This window comes from Sinocyclocheilus grahami, unplaced genomic scaffold, assembly GCF_001515645.1.
Source record: "Sinocyclocheilus grahami isolate Dianchi unplaced genomic scaffold, SAMN03320097.WGS_v1.1 scaffold523.1, whole genome shotgun sequence".
Classification (NCBI taxonomy): domain Eukaryota; kingdom Metazoa; phylum Chordata; class Actinopteri; order Cypriniformes; family Cyprinidae; genus Sinocyclocheilus; species Sinocyclocheilus grahami.
Genome location: NW_015505702.1, coordinates 185171 through 209829, shown reverse-complemented (window position 1 = coordinate 209829; position 24659 = coordinate 185171). Strand labels below are relative to the sequence as shown.

Sequence of the window (24659 nt, the reverse complement as noted above, 5' to 3'; positions counted from 1 at the left end):
AAGGGCTAAAAGATTACAAAGCTCACTTTTTGGATCTTGAAGTCACTGCTGTTGACGACAACTGTAAGTAACTTCTGTTTTCTGCATTCATCTAGTCCTCTTTCAAACCCGCTTGACTGTCGACCTGAAATTGCGAGCTGATGTTTTCATGCTGCAATTAGGAATAGTGTTTCATGCCCTGAAATAGGAAGCTAAATTTAGGCTCCGTCCATGCAGCAGTAAATCAAACCCCACTGCAGTAGCTTGTTGTGACAGACGGGGACCAGAGGATTCAGTGTTAATACCAGCGCTGGCTCGATTTCAGCCCGCCTCTGAATGGAGACTTTGTTTTTTTTCAGAAATGTGTAGCATATTTTTCCTTAAACTATTATTTCTGTAACAAAATATAATATTTAATTTGTTAACATTGGTTAATGCATCAATGAACAATTCATATTTTTACAGGATTTATTACTACTGGCCAATGTTAATAATGTATGCAATATATTCATAGGTTTTCAGGTTGTATTAATGAATATTGTTTAGCATAATATGAATATAAATGATTTGACAATGAACAATAGCATAAATTTATGGGGTGGAATTGAACTTGGACCAAGCAATTGAGTTTATAAATTAAGGTTAATCTAGATTACAGACTGTAAATATATTTTCAGTGTTAGCTGTCAACATCTAATACATTAACAAATGTTAACAAATTGATCCTTGTCTTAAAGTTTTACCATTATGTCCTTATTTTTATATAAAAAAATTATTAAAATCGTACTTTGCTGATAAAATGCTTAAAACAGCCTAAACTGGTTTGATGGTTTTAGCTGGTGTAAGGCCTGTTCACACCAAGACGAAAATTCAGTGTGATAAACATTTTAATTTGAATGAACAGCTATTAATGCTTCTGCTCAGATTTAGACAAACATTCACACAGATTATTATTTTTTTTTTTACAGAAATGTCCAACACAAGAAACCCAGCCAACCAATACGATTCACACTTTTTGGTCACATGCCCTGAGTCGCTGCTGTTACATAAAACTAATTTTCTGTAAGCGCCATCTACTGTCATAAAGTTAAGTTGCATTTTTCATTCAGTCATTCATTTTTCGCATTGGTCTGTACAGACAAATCACATGCGAAAACTGGACCGAATTTCCATGCCGTACATTCATGTTGGTGTGAAAAGGCTATTACGATGGTCTTCAGCTGGTCTAGCTGCGTAACCTGCAACTCTCCCTGCCTGACCAGCTGAAAAGTGCCCAAAACCCTCTGAAACTAGCCAGCAGACCAGCATAGCCAGTATAGGCTGGTGTAAGATGTTTTTAATCGACAGGGAAAATCACACAGAATCTACTCCCAAACTTAATGGCACGCTATTTTGATTTGGCTTAAAAATACGATAAAATCATCAAATTATTGCACAGATTGCCACATTGCTACGATATAAACGCTAATTGATAAAACTCTTTTAGTCCACTGATTCTCTAAACTCCTGGCATTTTTGAAAGACATTCTCCACACTGAACGCTAGCATTGTTGTTTTAGAGGGCAGTATGGGAATAAATGAACATCCAGCTAACTGTAACAAAACTTGCACTGGTCACTTTTGTGGCCTGAGGGTGAACACCAGAACTGCCCAGAGCAAACAACAGAAGCTGAAATGTTTCATCTCATTCAGGCTAGTCTGACCTATCTCTATCAGCAGACCCCCATAAACATCTTATAATCTTATCATAATGGATGAGTATGCTACTTCATCTCTTTAGTGGTGGCATGTTGCAGGGCCTTGGAGAGGCACTGGAATGAGTGCTTTGCATGCACTGATGTATAATTCAGTGAGCTCTTTCAGGAGGAAAGTTTGTTCCCGGGCTCAGTGACGACCATATATGCACCACCAACTCTCATGCGAAGAACATTATCATGCCAGGGTGTCTCTTGCTTTCCTTCTCTTTTCACTTGAACACACTTCTTTTCCCTTTACTGGGCGAGTCTCTTCACTTCTGGTCCTCCCTCTCTTTTTCTCTTTGAAATTGGCAGTATCTTCTGATGAGCCATCTCAAGAGGAGGGAGAGGGCACACAGTGTGATCCCAAGGCAGTGGCCTACTGGTAGGGGGGATTTAGTTGGAATCGAGTCATAGCTTACAGGTCACAAGCCTGTGATAAGACGTTCCGGATGATAAGACACAGGAAGTGGTCATGACACTCAGAGAGGGTCCGTTCAACTGGTTCAGCCTATGAACATCTGAATGTGTTGGGAGATGGAGTCCATTAGAGGCCCATTACAGTGTTGTATTTGTATTGATTTGTCTCACAAAAGTGATTGAAAAGTGTCTTCTCTTTGGCTGCCACCTGCCAAAGATGAAGAATTAGCTGAGGAAGGTGGAGATGTTTGAGTGTGTTTGTATGATTGTAGAAGAGTGGTTGAATTTTGGAGTCCCACATCTAGTCCCGACTTCTGTTGCGCTTCTTGAAGAAGAAGAATGTTTTCTGTGGCGGTCCCAGCAGCATGGGAACTTGGTTCTTATGCGTGATCCGTATCTGCAGGAAAGAAGGCAAGATTATTCTCTGAAGACAACCAAATCTGAACAGTTGGTTAAATCCTTCTGCTTGTTAATTACTCACTGTTTTAAGCAGTTGTCTCGCTCACATTCAGCAAATGAGCTGACAGAAGTCACACATGTCCAGATTAACAGGCACAAATTTGAGAAAGTAAGAGCTGACCTTGAAACTGAAATAACATCCCATGTTCCCCTTTGCACAGTTGGGCAAATTAGCGAGGACTAAAAGCACAGCGGCACACTTTTTATAGAGCTTGCGCTGATAGAGATGTATATATAGCGGAGGACATTGTGTTGGCGCTACGTGCAGATGGAAAGCTGCATGTTTATTCCCCTCTCTTAATGACATAATCAGTCAATGGCAGGGTGTGACATGACAGTGTTTTAATTAACAGTCTGCTCTGATGAGCCGTCTCAAGAGGAGGGAGAGGGCACACAGTGTGATCCCAAGGCAGTGGCCTACTGGTAGGGGGGATTTAGTTGGAATCGAGTCATAGCTTACAGGTCACAAGCCTGTGATAAGACGTTCCGGATGATAAGACACAGGAAGTGGTCATGACACTCAGAGAGGGTCCGTTCAACTGGTTCAGCCTATGAACATCTGAATGTGTTGGGAGATGGAGTCCATTAGAGGCCCATTACAGTGTTGTATTTGTATTGATTTGTCTCACAAAAGTGATTGAAAAGTGTCTTCTCTTTGGCTGCCACCTGCCAAAGATGAAGAATTAGCTGAGGAAGGTGGAGATGTTTGAGTGTGTTTGTATGATTGTAGAAGAGTGGTTGAATTTTGGAGTCCCACATCTAGTCCCGACTTCTGTTGCGCTTCTTGAAGAAGAAGAATGTTTTCTGTGGCGGTCCCAGCAGCATGGGAACTTGGTTCTTATGCGTGATCCGTATCTGCAGGAAAGAAGGCAAGATTATTCTCTGAAGACAACCAAATCTGAACAGTTGGTTAAATCCTTCTGCTTGTTAATTACTCACTGTTTTAAGCAGTTGTCTCGCTCACATTCAGCAAATGAGCTGACAGAAGTCACACATGTCCAGATTAACAGGCACAAATTTGAGAAAGTAAGAGCTGACCTTGAAACTGAAATAACATCCCATGTTCCCCTTTGCACAGTTGGGCAAATTAGCGAGGACTAAAAGCACAGCGGCACACTTTTTATAGAGCTTGCGCTGATAGAGATGTATATATAGCGGAGGACATTGTGTTGGCGCTACGTGCAGATGGAAAGCTGCATGTTTATTCCCCTCTCTTAATGACATAATCAGTCAATGGCAGGGTGTGACATGACAGTGTTTTAATTAACAGTCTGCTTGCTGGGATGGGTGAATGTACAAAGCTGCAACAGACCGGAGGAGGCAATTTTCTGAGATGGAGAAAAGGTCCTGCTCTATCATTGAACATTGGGTGTATCTGACTTCACATTACATCACATTGGGAACTTTAAAAGCAGAGAATATGGTTTATTTAGAATTTAGAATCTTTTGCCACTCGGATGTAGTAATGCAGAGTTATTCTGTTGCAGCTCCACAGAACCAACAAGTACTTGCAAACAAAAAAACTAAACAAAACAAAAATAATCTTGAATGTAGTGTAATTTATTTGAGATAAAAACATAAAAGAAAATGATTCCTTTGGCGTGGAATCGAACTCAGGTTTGGACCAAGTAATTGAGTTGTAGGTGAAATCAGCCTAAATGTGTTGTCTTGTTTAATTACTCACTTTAATTACAGTGTTGGACACATTGGCTGGTATGTGTCATGAAAAAGTCTGTTTAAGATTTTTAAACATTTTCAAAAAAAAATATTTTAAATAAAAGCAAAATCAAATGAGCTGACCGTGCATGGAGGCTGCATCCATGGTTCCCCATCAATCTGCATGGGCAGCAGCCGGGACGTCCTGTGGACATAGAGACAAGGACAGAGAAAAAAAGACAGAGCTGTTACGGGTCAGGTCACTGACCAGGCAGATCGCGGGCACGAGGCTCCTATACAACACTTTTCCTACACGGCTCTGAACACTGTGCTCTTTGTTCCCACAGCCCCGTTCCCAGCCAAGCCCCTTACTCTCTAAACTAACACACTCACTCAGTTCAGAATCTCCATTCCCACATACACACAGTTACAAAAAGTTACTTTAGTCTTTTCAGGAGGGCCACTACGAGTTAAAGCAACACAGTATGGGAGAATGACATTGATGAATGGACTATTAATGCCTATTACGGAAAGTATTAGGTCATAGGCAGAATGGCCCTGTGTAAAGGTGAGAAAACATCAGCGAAAATTGTGAATAACCACCTCGCTTCAATTCTAACTCTAGCTATAACTGTTAAGGTCATTATGAGTGTTTAAGTGAAGCAGGCCACGGCAACACAAACTTGTGAACTAGCACCTCAGAAATGTTAAGTCTCCACCGGTTCATTAGCATACATCAGGAGTGTGTGTGTGTGTGTTTAGACATGCTACAAACATCATCATTCATAAGTACGAGCGGCTCCAGAATGTTAGAGCTGTTGGCAAAGCGAGTGACAGCAGGTCAAAGGTCTGATTTACTAGCTGCACTGGCCAAGAGAGGATGTCCTGCTGAGGGGGAGGGGGAAGAGAGATGTTTCAGAGCCATGGACACAAATAATCAGAGTGTTTGTCTATGAGTTGAACAAATACTGAACTTTTAGTCAATGTGAATGTGGACAGGCATGAACTGCTGACCTGATGGTGACACTAGAACACTGTGCAAGGCGCCGCCCAGCGCTCTTGAGACCTGTGTAGATCTGACCCATCTCGATGGCTCCCTCCAAACCCACCACCTCCAGGAGCTGATCACTCAGATCTGTTTTGCCAGAGAAGAAGAGACAAATGGTTATGTTTCATTTAAGTATCAACTTTTTCTCAGATGCTTTTCCCCCTAAAATTCCCTAGGAGAACTGAATGGAGAAGACATTGTTTATTATTAGTTAAATTGGATGGCATGGCTCAGATCATTTGGTCTTGTGTAAGAACCTGATGACAAATTCATCATAAAATCGTTTGATTGCATATTTTGTGAGCACAGTTTGTGATATCATTAAATGTAAAGGTCATCCAAAAATTAAAATTCTGCCATAATTTACTCACCCTTATGCTATTTCAAAACGGTTTTATCTATTCACATACAAACACTGAGGGACAAAAATCTCTAAGGTTTAATTAAAAATGTCTTCATTTGCATGTCAAAGATGAACAAACGTCATACAGGTGTGGAACGACATGAGGGTGAGATAAATCATGACAGAATTTCCATTTTTGGGTAACTAACACTTTAAGACCTCTTCCGAAACTCCAAAAGAGAAACATGCTGAGAATGCTGGGAGACTGAACAATATGATAACCATAAGATGTAGGGAAAAAGTTTCAATTAATTCTCAATGCTCTCTCATTGCTGTCTAGGATAAACAATTGCGATAAAAGAGAGATGCTATTTTTTTCTTTGGTAAAGGTGAATCTAAATTGCATTTTTAAAAAGCATATCAATAGCAAAATCAAATGCAGTTTGTAGCATGAGGGAAAAAATGAGCATAGAACTACAGGGGAAAAGGCACTGAGCTCAGTGGTTAAGCCTACTAGTAGACTAAGCTTTAGTAAATGCTTGTGGAACATTGTTATCCCATTACCCACTCATTAACTTTCTCTCGCTCACACACAACAGGGTCATGGCAGCAAGTGTCCCATACATACACACACACACACACACACACTGGGGAAATGACTATATGCCTGTTGCAGAGTAGGAGAATCAGGCCTACTAAATGAGTGATTTATAAAAGCCTCTTTATTTAAAAAAAGCGATGACAAATTCATCATAAAATCGTTTGATTGCATATTTTGTGAGCACAGTTTGTGATATCATTAAATGTAAAGGTCATCCAAAAATTAAAATTCTGCCATAATTTACTCACCCTTATGCTATTTCAAAACGGTTTTATCTATTCACATACAAACACTGAGGGACAAAAATCTCTAAGGTTTAATTAAAAATGTCTTCATTTGCATGTCAAAGATGAACAAACGTCATACAGGTGTGGAACGACATGAGGGTGAGATAAATCATGACAGAATTTCCATTTTTGGGTAACTAACACTTTAAGACCTCTTCCGAAACTCCAAAAGAGAAACATGCTGAGAATGCTGGGAGACTGAACAATATGATAACCATAAGATGTAGGGAAAAAGTTTCAATTAATTCTCAATGCTCTCTCATTGCTGTCTAGGATAAACAATTGCGATAAAAGAGAGATGCTATTTTTTTCTTTGGTAAAGGTGAATCTAAATTGCATTTTTAAAAAGCATATCAATAGCAAAATCAAATGCAGTTTGTAGCATGAGGGAAAAAATGAGCATAGAACTACAGGGGAAAAGGCACTGAGCTCAGTGGTTAAGCCTACTAGTAGACTAAGCTTTAGTAAATGCTTGTGGAACATTGTTATCCCATTACCCACTCATTAACTTTCTCTCGCTCACACACAACAGGGTCATGGCAGCAAGTGTCCCATACACACACACACACACACACACTGGGGAAATGACTATATGCCTGTTGCAGAGTAGGAGAATCAGGCCTACTAAATGAGTGATTTATAAAAGCCTCTTTATTTAAAAAAAGTCTCCTACTGTGAATCATTATTCAAGAGCCAATGCAATCAAATCAGTACATGAAGAAGAGGGTATTACATGAAACGTCATCTCAAGAGTGTGAATGCAGCATCTAGAGCTGACAATGGAACACACAGATCCAGTGCTATTTTAGTATTATTTATATACTATTATTTTTTAAATATATTTTCAGTTCTCATTTATCTATATATTTTTAGTAATTCTATGTGCTTTTGTCATTTTCATCCAATATTTTATTTTATTTTGGCTTTAATTCAATTTACAAAAATGTTGTTAATAGTAATAGTATTAAATAGAACCCAAGTACCTCAGAGTCATTTCTTTGAAGATTCCTGGAAAAACTGTTGACAGTATTTAGAGTTCTTGCAGTAACATTTGGGTTTCATTGTCACCAGCGTTACCCATCTGAGGACTGGTGCTGAAAACGCTGACATGTTCTAAGAACTTGGTCCAATGTCCATCTTCATTTGCAAAATAGAAGCAATTAACATGAGTTTACTAAAGCCATATCCAAGACTGCGAATTCATTCTCAAGAAAATTAGGCATGCTATACTAATATACTGCAATCCAAAAAGCCATGTAATACAAATCTCTCTTTTCTTTCATACTTCTTTCTAAAAGTTGACCCACATTAATGGCCTATCAGTGGTAGCTTTAAGCTAGCTTTTCAGCTGATGGTTGCACAACATCCACACAAGCCAGAACTACTCATCAGTTCAAGCCAAATACACACCATACAGAGTGATCTGTCAAAGAGATGTTTCAAATTTACTCACGCTGGGTCCGCTTATAAAATTCAAAGCTCATCCAGCCTATCATTAACAAAAAGGTCTCTGATGTGTGACACGGTGTACTTAAAGGCACATCCGCAAACAGCTTATGTTTACTCCCATCAGCTGCCTAGAATCCAGGCAGACAACAATGGTTTGTTTAGATGAGAATGTACGTTGTTTTAACAGTGTAAACGCTGTTAATAATTTCACAATGTCACCTGACAGAACACATGGACCCTTGACTTTGGCTTTCAATGAAAGGTCAAAATATTAAGATGACAAATACGGTTATCATACTAAAATATTTCGGTAAAACTTTACAAGAAAGTTCAACATGTAAACATTAGTTAATGTATTGGGTATCATGAACGAAAAATGAACAATAGTTTTTACAGCATTTCTTAATCTAGGTTAATTTTGATGAATTAATGTACTATTGCTCATTGCTAATTCATGCTCATTCATAATTAAATGTTTTTAAGTGTTTTTTATACATCTTGAAATGTTAAAAGTTCTTAAATAGTATTGTTTGTGGCACAGTGGTACAAAAAAAAAATCTGGGTTCCATTAGTTAATGCATTAACTACCATTAATTAACAACGAGCAAGACATTTGCAACAGTATTTATTAATCCTTGTTAACAATTTAATAAAAATACAACTGTTCATTGTTAGTTCAGGACCATTAAATATTAAGATACAACTTTTGATTTTAATAATGTATTAGTAAATGTTGAAATTAACATGAACTATGATTAAATATTATTGTTAGTTCATGCTAACTAATATAACCATATTATAAATTGTTACCAAAATCTGGTTAGTGTTAATGGCAAAACCCAGAATTAACCTAGACACTGAAAACATTTAATATAAAGATTTGGTCTCCTGACACCACTCAGAACCATACGAACTACACAAAGAAAAGTAAAATTCTGTTCCTGATTTCAGTGTTACTGATACTGTAAGATAATAAATTCAGCAGCTGTTAATATTGCATTTACGCAGGGAGCAAGTCAGTGAGTCATTGTCAAATTTTAATATTTCACAGAGCAAATTTCACGCCACATATCACAAAACTTGTCCTCAGTGAACGTGGCCAACTTCTTAAACTTCACTAGTACACTCCAGGAACGCCTACTCGCTCAACAAGGACTTCTGTGACAAGCTTCAATTCATTTCATTAAGCAGAGGCCTACATATGTCAAAGAGAAAGTAATAACGATTGCATTTTTTAAATTAAAGATTTTACATAGCAAAACCTAAAAAACAAACAAAAAACAGCATCTAAATGGCTTATGGGTAACACTTTATTTCATTAGTCCCCTTTATATATTCTGCTGACTATAAGTAACTTTGCAACAAGTCAACTTATCCAACTAACCCCAAACCTAACTCTAACCTAATAGTCTACTAACACTCTAATGAGAGTTAGTTTACATGTAGTTGAAAAGTTACTTCTAGTTAGGAAGTACTTCTAGCTAGTTCTAGTTACCAAAGTGGATTAGCAAAATAAAATATGTTTCTCAAGGCTCTCGATACTGCTGTGTGATAGTTTTCAGCATGTGGTATGACCTGTGAATCTCTTTTGATGTGAGTCATGACCTGGCTGAAAAGAAAAAGCTGCCTGCCAGTGTTTATAAAGTGTTTATTGATTGATGTGAAGTGGAGAGGTCTGAACCTGCCTGACTGTGCAGCTTTGCCGGGGGATATTGTGACTCTCCTCCTCTGAAAGGTCAGACAGGAGAGGTTTGCTGAGAGGTGAACAAACCTTATGCTTCGCTTGGAGGGCTGCGAAGAGCCCCAACAGAGAAATCTGTGCTTGGTATCCTTTATCCACCTCCACAATGCCACTATTTGACAAGCATGTCAAAGATCTTGATGCTTCCTGAGCTCTATACATCTTAGGAGTTTTCCCAGAAAGAATAATAGGATTGAGGGCTGTAAGAAGAAAAGAGGGAGGTAAGGAGGACAGATTAGGACTTCAGCACTGACACTATGAAGTGAAAGTGACACGGGTGACAAACGGCTCTCTAACACCCAAAACTGCAACTATATTCAGCATCACACGGATCTACATGGACTCTGCACTCACAGACATATGTGAACACTAATTTGCCTATTTCTGCAAAATTCAAATGGTTGTCTTTCAGTAAAAAATTTTATGCTCATCAAGGATGTATCTATTTGATCAAAAATACAGAAAAAAAATTAATTTTGTGAAATATTATTGCAATTTAAAAAATAACAGTTTTCTATTTTAATATACTTTAAAATGTAATTTATTTCTGTGAAGCAAAGCTGAAATTTCAGCATCATTACTCCAGTCTTCAGTGTCACACGATCCTTCAGAAATAATTCTAATATGCTGATTTATTATCAGTGTTGAAACTGTTGTGCTGCTTAATATTTAGTTTGGGAACTAAAAAGTGATAGTAAAGACTTATGCTGTTAGAAAAGATTTCTATTTTGAATAAATGCTGTTGATTTTAACATTTTATTCATCAAAGAATCAATGGAAAAAGCAGGTTCCAAAGAAATATTAAGCAGCACAACAGTTTCAACACAGATTATAAATCAGTATATTAGAATGATTTCTGAAGGATCATGTGATACTGAAAACTGGAGTAATGGCTGATGAAAATTCAGTGCTGTGTCACAGAAATAAATTATATTTTAAAGTATATTAAAATAGGAAACCAATATTAGAAATTGCAATAATATTTCACAATATTACAGTTTTTTTCTGTTTTTTTGATCAAATAAATACAGCCTTGATGAGCATAAGAGACCCCATTAGTGTGTGTGTGTGTTTAGACATGCTACAAACATCATCATTCATAAGTACGAGCGGCTCCAGAATGTTAGAGCTGTTGGCAAAGCGAGTGACAGCAGGTCAAAGGTCTGATTTACTAGCTGCACTGGCCAAGAGAGGATGTCCTGCTGAGGGGGAGGGGGAAGAGATGTTTCAGAGCCATGGACACAAATAATCAGAGTGTTTGTCTATGAGTTGAACAAATACTGAACTTTTAGTCAATGTGAATGTGGACAGGCATGAACTGCTGACCTGATGGTGACACTAGAACACTGTGCAAGGCGCCGCCCAGCGCTCTTGAGACCTGTGTAGATCTGACCCATCTCGATGGCTCCCTCCAAACCCACCACCTCCAGGAGCTGATCACTCAGATCTGTTTTGCCAGAGAAGAAGAGACAAATGGTTATGTTTCATTTAAGTATCAACTTTTTCTCAGATGCTTTTCCCCCTAAAATTCCCTAGGAGAACTGAATGGAGAAGACATTGTTTATTATTAGTTAAATTGGATGGCATGGCTCAGATCATTTGGTCTTGTGTAAGAACCTGATGACAAATTCATCATAAAATCGTTTGATTGCATATTTTGTGAGCACAGTTTGTGATATCATTAAATGTAAAGGTCATCCAAAAATTAAAATTCTGCCATAATTTACTCACCCTTATGCTATTTCAAAACGGTTTTATCTATTCACATACAAACACTGAGGGACAAAAATCTCTAAGGTTTAATTAAAAATGTCTTCATTTGCATGTCAAAGATGAACAAACGTCATACAGGTGTGGAACGACATGAGGGTGAGATAAATCATGACAGAATTTCCATTTTTGGGTAACTAACACTTTAAGACCTCTTCCGAAACTCCAAAAGAGAAACATGCTGAGAATGCTGGGAGACTGAACAATATGATAACCATAAGATGTAGGGAAAAAGTTTCAATTAATTCTCAATGCTCTCTCATTGCTGTCTAGGATAAACAATTGCGATAAAAGAGAGATGCTATTTTTTTCTTTGGTAAAGGTGAATCTAAATTGCATTTTTAAAAAGCATATCAATAGCAAAATCAAATGCAGTTTGTAGCATGAGGGAAAAAATGAGCATAGAACTACAGGGGAAAAGGCACTGAGCTCAGTGGTTAAGCCTACTAGTAGACTAAGCTTTAGTAAATGCTTGTGGAACATTGTTATCCCATTACCCACTCATTAACTTTCTCTCGCTCACACACAACAGGGTCATGGCAGCAAGTGTCCCATACACACACACACACACACACACTGGGGAAATGACTATATGCCTGTTGCAGAGTAGGAGAATCAGGCCTACTAAATGAGTGATTTATAAAAGCCTCTTTATTTAAAAAAAGTCTCCTACTGTGAATCATTATTCAAGAGCCAATGCAATCAAATCAGTACATGAAGAAGAGGGTATTACATGAAACGTCATCTCAAGAGTGTGAATGCAGCATCTAGAGCTGACAATGGAACACACAGATCCAGTGCTATTTTAGTATTATTTATATACTATTATTTTTTAAATATATTTTCAGTTCTCATTTATCTATATATTTTTAGTAATTCTATGTGCTTTTGTCATTTTCATCCAATATTTTATTTTATTTTGGCTTTAATTCAATTTACAAAAATGTTGTTAATAGTAATAGTATTAAATAGAACCCAAGTACCTCAGAGTCATTTCTTTGAAGATTCCTGGAAAAACTGTTGACAGTATTTAGAGTTCTTGCAGTAACATTTGGGTTTCATTGTCACCAGCGTTACCCATCTGAGGACTGGTGCTGAAAACGCTGACATGTTCTAAGAACTTGGTCCAATGTCCATCTTCATTTGCAAAATAGAAGCAATTAACATGAGTTTACTAAAGCCATATCCAAGACTGCGAATTCATTCTCAAGAAAATTAGGCATGCTATACTAATATACTGCAATCCAAAAAGCCATGTAATACAAATCTCTCTTTTCTTTCATACTTCTTTCTAAAAGTTGACCCACATTAATGGCCTATCAGTGGTAGCTTTAAGCTAGCTTTTCAGCTGATGGTTGCACAACATCCACACAAGCCAGAACTACTCATCAGTTCAAGCCAAATACACACCATACAGAGTGATCTGTCAAAGAGATGTTTCAAATTTACTCACGCTGGGTCCGCTTATAAAATTCAAAGCTCATCCAGCCTATCATTAACAAAAAGGTCTCTGATGTGTGACACGGTGTACTTAAAGGCACATCCGCAAACAGCTTATGTTTACTCCCATCAGCTGCCTAGAATCCAGGCAGACAACAATGGTTTGTTTAGATGAGAATGTACGTTGTTTTAACAGTGTAAACGCTGTTAATAATTTCACAATGTCACCTGACAGAACACATGGACCCTTGACTTTGGCTTTCAATGAAAGGTCAAAATATTAAGATGACAAATACGGTTATCATACTAAAATATTTCGGTAAAACTTTACAAGAAAGTTCAACATGTAAACATTAGTTAATGCATTGGGTATCATGAACGAAAAATGAACAATAGTTTTTACAGCATTTCTTAATCTAGGTTAATTTTTATGAATTAATGTACTATTGCTCATTGCTAATTCATGCTCATTCATAATTAAATGTTTTTAAGTGTTTTTTATACATCTTGAAATGTTAAAAGTTCTTAAAAAGTATTGTTTGTGGCACAGTGGTACAAAAAAAATCTGGGTTCCATTAGTTAATGCATTAACTACCATTAATTAACAACGAGCAAGACATTTGCAACAGTATTTATTAATCCTTGTTAACAATTTAATAAAAATACAACTGTTCATTGTTAGTTCAGGACCATTAAATATTAAGATACAACTTTTGATTTTAATAATGTATTAGTAAATGTTGAAATTAACATGAACTATGATTAAATATTATTGTTAGTTCATGCTAACTAATATAACCATATTATAAATTGTTACCAAAATCTGGTTAGTGTTAATGGCAAAACCCAGAATTAACCTAGACACTGAAAACATTTAATATAAAGATTTGGTCTCCTGACACCACTCAGAACCATACGAACTACACAAAGAAAAGTAAAATTCTGTTCCTGATTTCAGTGTTACTGATACTGTAAGATAATAAATTCAGCAGCTGTTAATATTGCATTTACGCAGGGAGCAAGTCAGTGAGTCATTGTCAAATTTTAATATTTCACAGAGCAAATTTCACGCCACATATCACAAAACTTGTCCTCAGTGAACGTGGCCAACTTCTTAAACTTCACTAGTACACTCCAGGAACGCCTACTCGCTCAACAAGGACTTCTGTGACAAGCTTCAATTCATTTCATTAAGCAGAGGCCTACATATGTCAAAGAGAAAGTAATAACGATTGCATTTTTTAAATTAAAGATTTTACATAGCAAAACCTAAAAAACAAACAAAAAACAGCATCTAAATGGCTTATGGGTAACACTTTATTTCATTAGTCCCCTTTATATATTCTGCTGACTATAAGTAACTTTGCAACAAGTCAACTTATCCAACTAACCCCAAACCTAACTCTAACCTAATAGTCTACTAACACTCTAATGAGAGTTAGTTTACATGTAGTTGAAAAGTTACTTCTAGTTAGGAAGTACTTCTAGCTAGTTCTAGTTACCAAAGTGGATTAGCAAAATAAAATATGTTTCTCAAGGCTCTCGATACTGCTGTGTGATAGTTTTCAGCATGTGGTATGACCTGTGAATCTCTTTTGATGTGAGTCATGACCTGGCTGAAAAGAAAAAGCTGCCTGCCAGTGTTTATAAAGTGTTTATTGATTGATGTGAAGTGGAGAGGTCTGAACCTGCCTGACTGTGCAGCTTTGCCGGGGGATATTGTGACTCTCCTCCTCTGAAAGGTCAGACAGGAGAGGTTTGCTGAGAGGTGAACAAACCTTATGCTTCGCTTGGAGGGCTGCGAAGAGCCCCAACAGAGAAATCTGTGCTTGGTATCCTTTATCCACCTCCACAATGCCACTATTTGACAAGCATGTCAAAGATCTTGATGCTTCCTGAGCTCTATACATCTTAGGAGTTTTCCCAGAAAGAATAATAGGATTGAGGGCTGTAAGAAGAAAAGAGGGAGGTAAGGAGGACAGATTAGGACTTCAGCACTGACACTATGAAGTGACGTGAGTGACAAATGGCTCTCTAACACCAAAAACTGCAACAATATTCAGCCTCACACTGATCTACAAGGACTCTGCGCTCACAGAGCTCTGCCAACACTAATTTGCCAATTTCTGCAAAATACAAATGGTCATCATTCACAAAATTCTACATGTTCCTTGTCCCTTTGGTGTTTATTAAATATTTTGGATAGCTCAAACATGATAAATAATATGGGTGTAACGGTACACATATTTCTTTCGGTTCGATATGCATGTGTACCAAACAAATACGGCATTGGTTTAACCACTGCACGAGTGGAACTTCATTGGAAATGTCCAGTCTTAGATATTGTTATTTTGATAAGAAACAAAGTCTCATCATTCAAATGATGTCCATTTTTTTTTCAGGAAATTCAAACAATAAATGCCGTTTTGATCTGTATTGTGACAGATCTCTGTATTGGTGCCTCAGGTCAAATGGCAGCGTGGAGTGCGAGTGAGTGTGATCATCCCTTCCTCTTTACTATTAGTTGAAATAAACATGAATGAACATCTTGTGCCTCATGTAATCACTCAATCAGTGTTTCAACCTCAGAAAGATGTCAATAAAACAGCTTGTAAACAAAATGTCACGTAGCATTTCATTTACCTCAGGCAAGTCATCAGTGCCCACAGCTCGTTAGTTCGCTACAAATGAAGTCTAGAGAAGAGCATTTGGCGAAATACTGTATATTCTATAGTATACTATATACTCATTATATTTTACTTTACCTGTTAGTGATGTCTTAATTATTAGTAATTAGATCTAGATCTAGAAGTTAATTTAAAAAAGGCATTATCTGAAATTTACATGTTTGCATACAATTTTGTAATTTGAATGTTGATTATTATATTTAAAAATAAATAGTAATTGAATCTAAGCTTGGGCTCTGTTGTTCATAATGAAAAAAGGGCTCCCTATAGTTTAGAGCATAAACTGAGGTAGATTTTTATCCCTAAGAAAACTTTTCTTCAGAAAACTGGATTTATTTAAAAAAACAGCAACTTGAGATGTGAATAAAACAGCTTGTAAACAAAATGTCACGTAGCATTTCATTTACCTCAGGCAAGTCATCAGTGCCCACAGCTCGTAAGTTCGCTACAAATGAAGTCTAGAGAAGAGCATTTGGCGAAATACTGTATATTCTATAGTATACTATATACTCATTATATTTTACTTTACCTGTTAGTGATGTCTTAATTATTAGTAATTAGATCTAGATCTAGAAGTTAATTTAAAAAAGGCATTATCTGAAATTTACATGTTTGCATACAATTTTGTAATTTGAATGTTGATTACAGCGTGGAGTGCGAGTGAGTGTGATCATCCCTTCCTCTTTACTATTAGTTGAAATAAACATGAATGAACATCTTGTGCCTCATGTAATCACTCAATCAGTGTTTCAACCTCAGAAAGATGTCAATAAAACAGCTTGTAAACAAAATGTCACGTAGCATTTCATTTACCTCAGGCAAGTCATCAGTGCCCACAGCTCGTTAGTTCGCTACAAATGAAGTCTAGAGAAGAGCATTTGGCGAAATACTGTATATTCTATAGTATACTATATACTCATTATATTTTACTTTACCTTTTAGTGATGTCTTAATTATTTAATGTATGTTAAAATAAATCTGATGTGAAACATGTAATGACAGCCACTGTGTAAATTATTATATTTCAACAACAAATAGAAAATGTATAATTAGATCTAGAAGTTAATTTAAAAACGGCATTATCTGAAATTTACATGTTTGCATACAATTTTGTAATTTGAATGTTGATTATTATATTTAAAAATAAATAGTAATTGAATCTAAGCTTGGGCTCTGTTGTTCATAATGAAAAAAGGGCTCCCTATAGTTTAGAGCATAAACTGAGGTAGATTTTTATCCCTAAGAAAACTTTTCTTCAGAAAACTGGATTTATTTAAAAAAACAGCAACTTGTCCAGTAAACCACGCTTTAAAAAAATAAAAAACTATTTTATGGTTAGTTATTTCCCCCTGCTGTTACGAAACCATACTGAACCGTGATGTCAAAACCGAGGTACCATCATGTTTATGTACCGTTACACCCAAATAGGGATGAAATGTTAATAAAATTCTGCACATTACTGACAAGTCAATATAAATATATATACACATATACACATACACCCACACGCATATATATATATATATATATATTAAGTTGATCTCTATTTATTGGCTGTGAAATATAAAACACTAACAACTAAAATCAGTAAAGTGAATTTAGGCATCACAAAACTATAATGTCCCTTATGAAAAATGGATATTCATTTTGAGAATTGCTAAAGATTAAATTGAACAATTATTCAATTATTAGTGCTCTAAAGATTAACTTTTAGTGCGCATTACATGAATATAAATATAAAATGTGCATGAACAATGCTTTAATTTCTTACATTTATAGAGATGACAGCAAATGACTGGGAATCAGGAAATGTTACAAGCAAGATTCAAACTCAATCTGCCGTGTAAGCGCCATTGCTCAGTGTTTCATAGTGTGTGCTTTAGGAGCTGGGAATTTTTCATTTTTGCAAACAAAATATTCAACCAGTTGAATGAAAATTCTGTAAATCACTATAAAAAGACAAGTAATAATATACAGTATATACATATGCTGTATGCTATATTCAACTGTGTATTTACTGTCAGCCTCGTCTTTTGTTTCATGGAACAAACGTATTATTATCAAACACACAGCTTCTTGTTGATTGCCCCAAAAGCAGCAAATAAAATAATAATAAAGAGAGGGAGGGGAAAAAATTGATGGGAGCCTTATTTTCCTCACGACAAGAATGTTTCCCGCTCTGTCAGGTCTGGGCTTTCTTATTCCAGGCAGCGCATCACAGTGAGGCAGCGCTAAGAATAGCTCACAAACGCCTTCTTATGTAACCGTGTCAGAATGCAATGTGTGGAGGATATTAAGTCCCGTCTAACAGGGTCTTGTTGAAGGTATAGAACAAATGACAGTGATCAAAACAAATTACATGATCCATACTGACCGTGTTTGCCATAGAAAATGACAAACTTTAGTTGTTCACTGCCATTTACTTTAGTGCAAGACCATTCTCAGTTAAGTCAGTCAGTGAACACTACTGAGGTCAGCATACTCTTTCAACACTGGCAAGTCACTCTCACTTTAGAAAGCAACAAAAAGTGAACCTGCATGTGAAGCTTGAATGTGCATTGTACTGTGCAGTGCATACAGGTTGACAACTATTCTTCTTACGTTGTCTGCGGTCACCTTACCCTTGCAGACTGGAGAAGAGACTCAACACCCTGTAAAGCTGCTTCTGTGTTGTGCCATCCATTAGTAAAACTCTATATAAATGCTGAATGGAATTAAACCTACAGCAGAAAGAGCCATGAAACCGGTTTATAAAGGACATGGCACATGGACAGAGCATGAGAACCACCTCTCAAGTGTTTACAGAGCACAGTCCACCATCCACAGTATCAGAATGAGCATTCCTGTCCTCTGAAGTTATGTACACTTCTCCTGCAAACTACACTGAGAAATGCTGCTTCTGAAATCTTTTCTAGCATACTTCATTCAAGGTCTTCTCATGCACTCTTTACTGGCATACTTAATGAGATTTTCTTCTTTACCATGCTTCACTCTCAAACTCTTTGAATAAACTCAAAGAATATCCAAAAATGCTCTTTAAAATGGGTAGTTCACCCAAAAATGAAATTTCTGTCATCATTTACTTATCCTCAAGTTGTTCTAAACTGACTTTTTTCTTCTGCAGAACACAAAAGAAGATATTTTGAAGAACAATTGTAACCAAACAGTTTTAGTGACCAGTGAGTTCTAAAGTATGGACAAAAAGTAATGATGACAGAATTTAGATTTTTGGATAAACTATCCCTTTAAGAATGTTCTTATGTTTTTTCCTAGGATTGTTCTGTGAGGGGACATCGGATGCCCATTTTCCACAAGTTGGTATGATTCTTTAGGGTCTTCATGAAATGTCTGTAACATACTTTGGTTAAAATCCCTCAATGGTCATATAAAACAACACTATTTTAACCTTGTCAAAAACAGCTCTGTTCACAGCGACTCGTTTCGTTGCATGTCTCTTTAAATGATAATGAGCTACTGCTCACCCAACCCCTCTCTTCCGTGGGGCATGTCAACACATGTGGATTGCTGCCTTGAACTCTAAATATGGCTCAGAGGTGGTCTTATTCAATTAGCTAGCTATCTACATAGAGAGCAGTTGCAAATTGAAACTTTTCAGGTTTTCTGAGCTGGCAGACACGCCAGAAGGCGAACTAAATGCAGAAAAGGCTAAAAAAGTGAAAATTTCATCCGATGTCCCCTTTAAGAAAAAACTTTCAAATTCTTGAAAACCTGTTGTAAAAAAGAATTTAAAATGACTTAGGATAAAGTTAGGATAACCTCCAAATAAATACGCAAAAGGTCATTTATATTATTTATGATATTTAATAGGGATGCCCTCCGGTTGCCGCTAATCTCGCTTACACTAATACTCTATTCACACACATTTCCATTGTTTTACTCACTGTTACTTGCTTTAATGGCGGATGTGTGTCTACCTTTGAGTGCAGGTGAGGACACGTTCGAGATGCAATCGGTGCAGCTCGAGCTGGAGGCCGTGGAGAAGCAGATCCGGGACCTGATGGCAAAGCAGACCCAGCTGAGAGCGCGGAGAGCCGCGCTGGAAACATCCCAGGCTGACGCTCACAAGTCCGAGGTAAGTATACAGCGCGCTTATTTTCCTAATTAATGCTAACCTCCAGCTTTGTCACAATCTGTATTGTTAAAAGCGCTATATAAATAAAGGTGACTTGACTTGACTAAAGATTTTTCTAGTTGACTAGTAATCGTTCATTTTTAGCAATTAGTCGATTAATCGCACGTTTATATTAATAAACCATATAATTCATAATAATGAGCCTTTAATTGCCTATAGCCTATCAGTGCTCAAGCATATGCATAAAACTTGCCACAGCACACTGGCAGAAGTAATGATTATGAATGCGTCAGGGAAAAAACAGCAAGAAGACTGCCTTAACATAATAATTCATTAAAAAAACTAGTGTTTCCTGTATTTTCGGCTGCAGTGATGAAGTCGACGACACCAACTCGTCATCTCCACAGCAGACATGCATTTTTCATACGGATTACATAATCTGAAAATTCTGTTACTTTTCCATTTGAACTGGTTCATTTAAAAGTAGACATTTCGCTTTCTATAGATATATTTTTCATGTCTGTGAGGCAAGCATTTTTTTGACGTGCTCAAGTTCACAGAGACCTAGACTGCAGAAAGTGCACCCTGTTTGCTTTCATTATTTTACAAAAGCACAACGTTTTGTTGTTATTGTGAGAGCACACAAATAAAAGTAAATAGCACACACTTTTCTAGGTTAACGTTAGAGTGATTGGCCATGTAATGTAGCTACAACTTACATGTTTCCGATGATAAGCCACATTTGAGGTCGATGAACGAAACGAACATTTGGATGTCCGATGTACTGTAATTACCATAATAATCTGTCCGCCACTGACTACGTGACTTCACAACTTTTTTTTTCTGCGACTAATAAAATTTTGATCGACTAAGCCTCTTCGCGTTGACTAAGGGTTAGCCGACTATTAGGGGGCAGCCCTAATATTTAATTTATTGGGCTGTTTCAAATATTAAGCATTACAGTATTAGCTACATATAAAACATATTACTAATGCAAGATTTTACTTAATCTAGCAAATTCATTTTCTTGTGACACTCAACGCCATTAACACATATCACACACTTTATATTGAAAAAATGATCCTGAGGACACTGGGTTAAAAACAACCCAATTTGGGTTGTTATTAACCCAAGGGCTGGGTAAATATAGGACAGAACCCATCTTGGGTTAAATTTACCCAGCAAATTGGGTTGTTAATTTAACCCAGCATAATGGGTTTATTCATTTTTACTATATTACTAGCTTATTTTTTACTTCATACATTAAATAATGTTTACAGATTAACTTAAATCCTCTTAACTTTTCTAAAATACTCCACACAACCACTGGTTTCCATGATAACTTCCTTTATTTTCCTTTATTTATCATTTACAGCATTGTTTATCTAGTTTTTAATAGGCTATACACATATTGCCTATATTTAAACTCATTTAACAAACATTAGAAGAAAAATTCAACATTAAACAGAAGTAATTCATGTGTAATCGACCAGTCTCTGTTATTCTGTTTCCACCATAACAGCGCTGATTCTCGTGCCCGAGCTGGAGTCGTGTTCGGCGGGGAACTGCTAACGGACCACCGCCCTGCGTTTCACTCTAGCCGAAACATGCTGTGACTCCATAACCTGCCAATAAACAAACAATAAACAGCTCTGAGGACATGTTTTAATATCCAAAGTATTATATTATGTATCTTTATGAATAAAATCGTTTATTTTATGCAAAGCATCAGGCTTTTCCATCACTCGAAAAGACCGCAACACTAGTTAAAGGTGATTCACACCACGCACCTGTATGTTGCTCTGCATAAAATTGAACGATATACAGCACAGTAATGATTTTATAGATAAAATAAAATGTACACAAACCTGTAGTTTACCGAAGAATGCATCAATTCGATGGCGCTTAGTACTGCTCTCTCATGAAGAGAAGACGCAAAATCCCCGCTATAAATAACTAAATCGCTGGGTTATGTGATATGTGAACTTATGTCTGACCCAGGATCTGAGTGACACAAAAACCATTGGGTTGTTATGTCTGACCCAGGAGCTGCAAAACAACCCAAACACTGGGTTGTTACATTTGACCCAGGAGCTGGGTAACACAAAAACTACCCAAACACTGAAAAAATAACCCAAAAAATGACCCAGAAGGCTCAACCCAGGATTTTTTTAGAGTGTACTTAAGAAAGTGTTAATAGATGGGCAAATATATTCACGTTAGAGCATTTAAAAGCAGCATTCAAGTAAGAAATGCTTTCTTATTAAAGCTATAGAAGTTATTCGGTCAAGAGCAGTGAGTGATTTTCTGTTTTTATTTATTGTTTGGGTCATATTAACAGCATAGACAGCAGCAGGTACTGTATATTACACTGCTGTCACTTAATACACAGATTTAATATAAGCATGCGATTTCTTTCCCAGCTGTTTACCTTCATAGACATAACAGACTGTGTTTTTGTAATGTGTTTTCAACATAACCTTGTGTGTGTTTGACAGTTTAAGTGCAATAAGACATGAAAGAGAACTTAGTTTAGTGCTCACATGCCGTGTGACAGCGGCTTGTTTCGGATGTGTGCGCTCAGAAAACCCTACATCAGAAGTTTAAATTGATATGGCTTTAAAACGCATGATTTCAACATGATATACATGATAATCAAAACCAAACAGATGTTTTTATTTTTGGCAGAGTATTTGAGGTAAGAGCTGTAAAGGCACAGCTCTATTCTGCAAAAGGGGCCGGGGAGCAGCAGCTCATTTGCATTTAAAGATACATGCACAAAAACAGAGTGTTTCTGCTTCCACTCAAAATAGGCATTTTCAAAATGATATAATAAATGATCTGTGGGGTATTTTGAGCTGAAACTTCACAGACACAGTCTTGGGACACCTGAGACTTATATTACATCTTGTAAAAAGGGGCATAATAGGTGCCCTTTAAGATTTACCAGTGTAAAGTTTTGAATTTATTGTACACAAGGCAACCTCATGAGTAATACACAATCAGACAAGCCTGTCATTTTATCATTAAGATAAAAAAATTAAGATGTTCTTAAGGAATGTCTTCAGAATTTTTCAACAATTGCACTAAGGATCATTCTTATGAACTTTCATAACTTTTTCCTTAAGATTTATGTGAATGCGGGCCCTTCTGCACATTTTTTTCTCGAGCATGCTTTCTACACTAGCTATAGCTTCAGCCCTGCTCTACTTATAAAACATACTCCTCATGAGACACTTGATTCCCATGGTCCTGAGAGGTGTTCTCATTATGTCAGTATTGTGACATGTCTTAAAACAGCTTCACAGTGCGGCAGACATTTCAGAAGTGCTGCGACGAGCTCAAATGAAGATAGGTGTTAATTTTTACATTGTTTGGGATTTCATAACTTGTCATGACTCACATACAGAGGAGGATGTTGTTCAATGAAAGCCCAACTGATAGTCTGCCGCACTGCTCATGGTCTCCTCTGTATCACACACTCACTGTACAGATGCACTCTACCCGCACACGCTCCGTTCACTAGCGTTCTTCTGCATGCAAAAGAGCTCCCCAGTCTCCCAACCTCTGTTCCCATGCCATTCACAAACAAAGCTCCTCTCACAAAGCAGGCCAACAATCACAGCTCTCATGACGCAGATCATGGGAAAGGGCCCCTCGGGCCAGAAACATCTTCAATGATTTTGAACCCCTGATGGGTGAGAGCCACTCTTCAAATGTCCATCACTCTTGCTAAAGCGAGGACACTGAGCCACAGCGGAAAGTGTCCCTTTCGTCCACTGAGTCACCGTGTTCCCACAGTGCTCTTTGGGTGGAGAGTTTCACTTCTATTCCTGTCATGTGAGGACAGGAGTGAGGAAATACAACACAAATCATTTGCTCTGTGTTTACGAGGATCCGAGTGTGTGTATGTGTGTGTTTTTGTTTGTGGGATGTAACAATGAATGGCCCCAGTGCCCTGAAATAGCCATCAGCACGAGGCAGTGTGTGGCAAGCTCGCTGTGGGAAGGGTGGAGTGACTTGTGTACGAGCAATAAAGAGAAAGAAATAGGAGAGTTCAAGGGTGTGGGAAGCAGGTAAAAGGACAAAATGTCCCTCTGTGACCCTGAAATAAAGAGAGGAAAAGGGAACAGCCGATTTGAGATAAGGGATGTGGAGATGCTGTCTACCACACGAATACTCACTCATTATTTCAGATATTCCTGAAATATACAAACATGGAAAGAAAACAAAAAATCATGAACATTCCAACCATGACTAAAAAACAGACATAATTTCTGCCAAGATGATCATGTCTTGTGATTAGGCAGCTTTCGCATGCTTTCACATAATCATTTCATGTTATATTTAACTCATTATCATCACATGAATCTCGTCACACGCAGAATGTTAAAACTACAACTCTTAACTGAGGCATGCTTTGTGATTACTAGAAAATACACAACCATTCAAAAGACTGAGTTCAGTAAGAATTGTATATACATTTATTCAGGATGCATTAAATTGATCAAAAGTGATAGTAAAGAAATTTACATTGTAACAAAAGATTTCTATTTCAAATGCTGCTCTTTTAAAATTCCTATTCAGCTTGAATCCTGAAAAAAATGTATCAAGGTTTCCACATAAATATTATGCAGCAAAACTGAAAGTAGTTATTTTAAAATGTAATAACATTTTATAATATTACAAATTTTATTGTATTTTTAATTGAATAAATGCAGTCTTGGTGAGCATAATCATTAAAAAAAAATCATACTGACCCCAAACTTTTGAATGTTGTATAATAGCAGCAAAAACTATTTCTTGAACTCCCCTCATTTATATCTAAACCATCCCTTGTAGGGTCAACGCTATTATAAAAAAGTATGTAATTTTTCATTTTGTTTCATGTAATGTGAAAATGTTATCTCTGGCATGAAAATCTGCACTATTTTTATTAGTAAATATTCT

At 36.9% G+C, this 24659-nt stretch overlaps 1 protein-coding gene across 1 annotated transcript in view; it reads right to left on the bottom strand.

Annotated features, from left to right (window-relative positions):
- Positions 1 to 2968: 2968 nt before the first annotated feature.
- The window catches only part of LOC107555039 (diacylglycerol kinase beta-like), a 99379-nt gene continuing 77688 nt past the window's right edge, over positions 2969 to 24659 (bottom strand). Inside the window, exons 25-27 of the mRNA XM_016237722.1 lie at positions 11046 to 11166; positions 4395 to 4455; positions 2969 to 3449 (exon numbers count right to left, since the gene is read on the bottom strand). Of these exons, the coding sequence (XP_016093208.1) occupies positions 3354 to 3449; positions 4395 to 4455; positions 11046 to 11166 (278 nt within the window). The 3' untranslated portion in view covers positions 2969 to 3353. The remainder of the gene's footprint in view (positions 3450 to 4394; positions 4456 to 11045; positions 11167 to 24659) is intronic.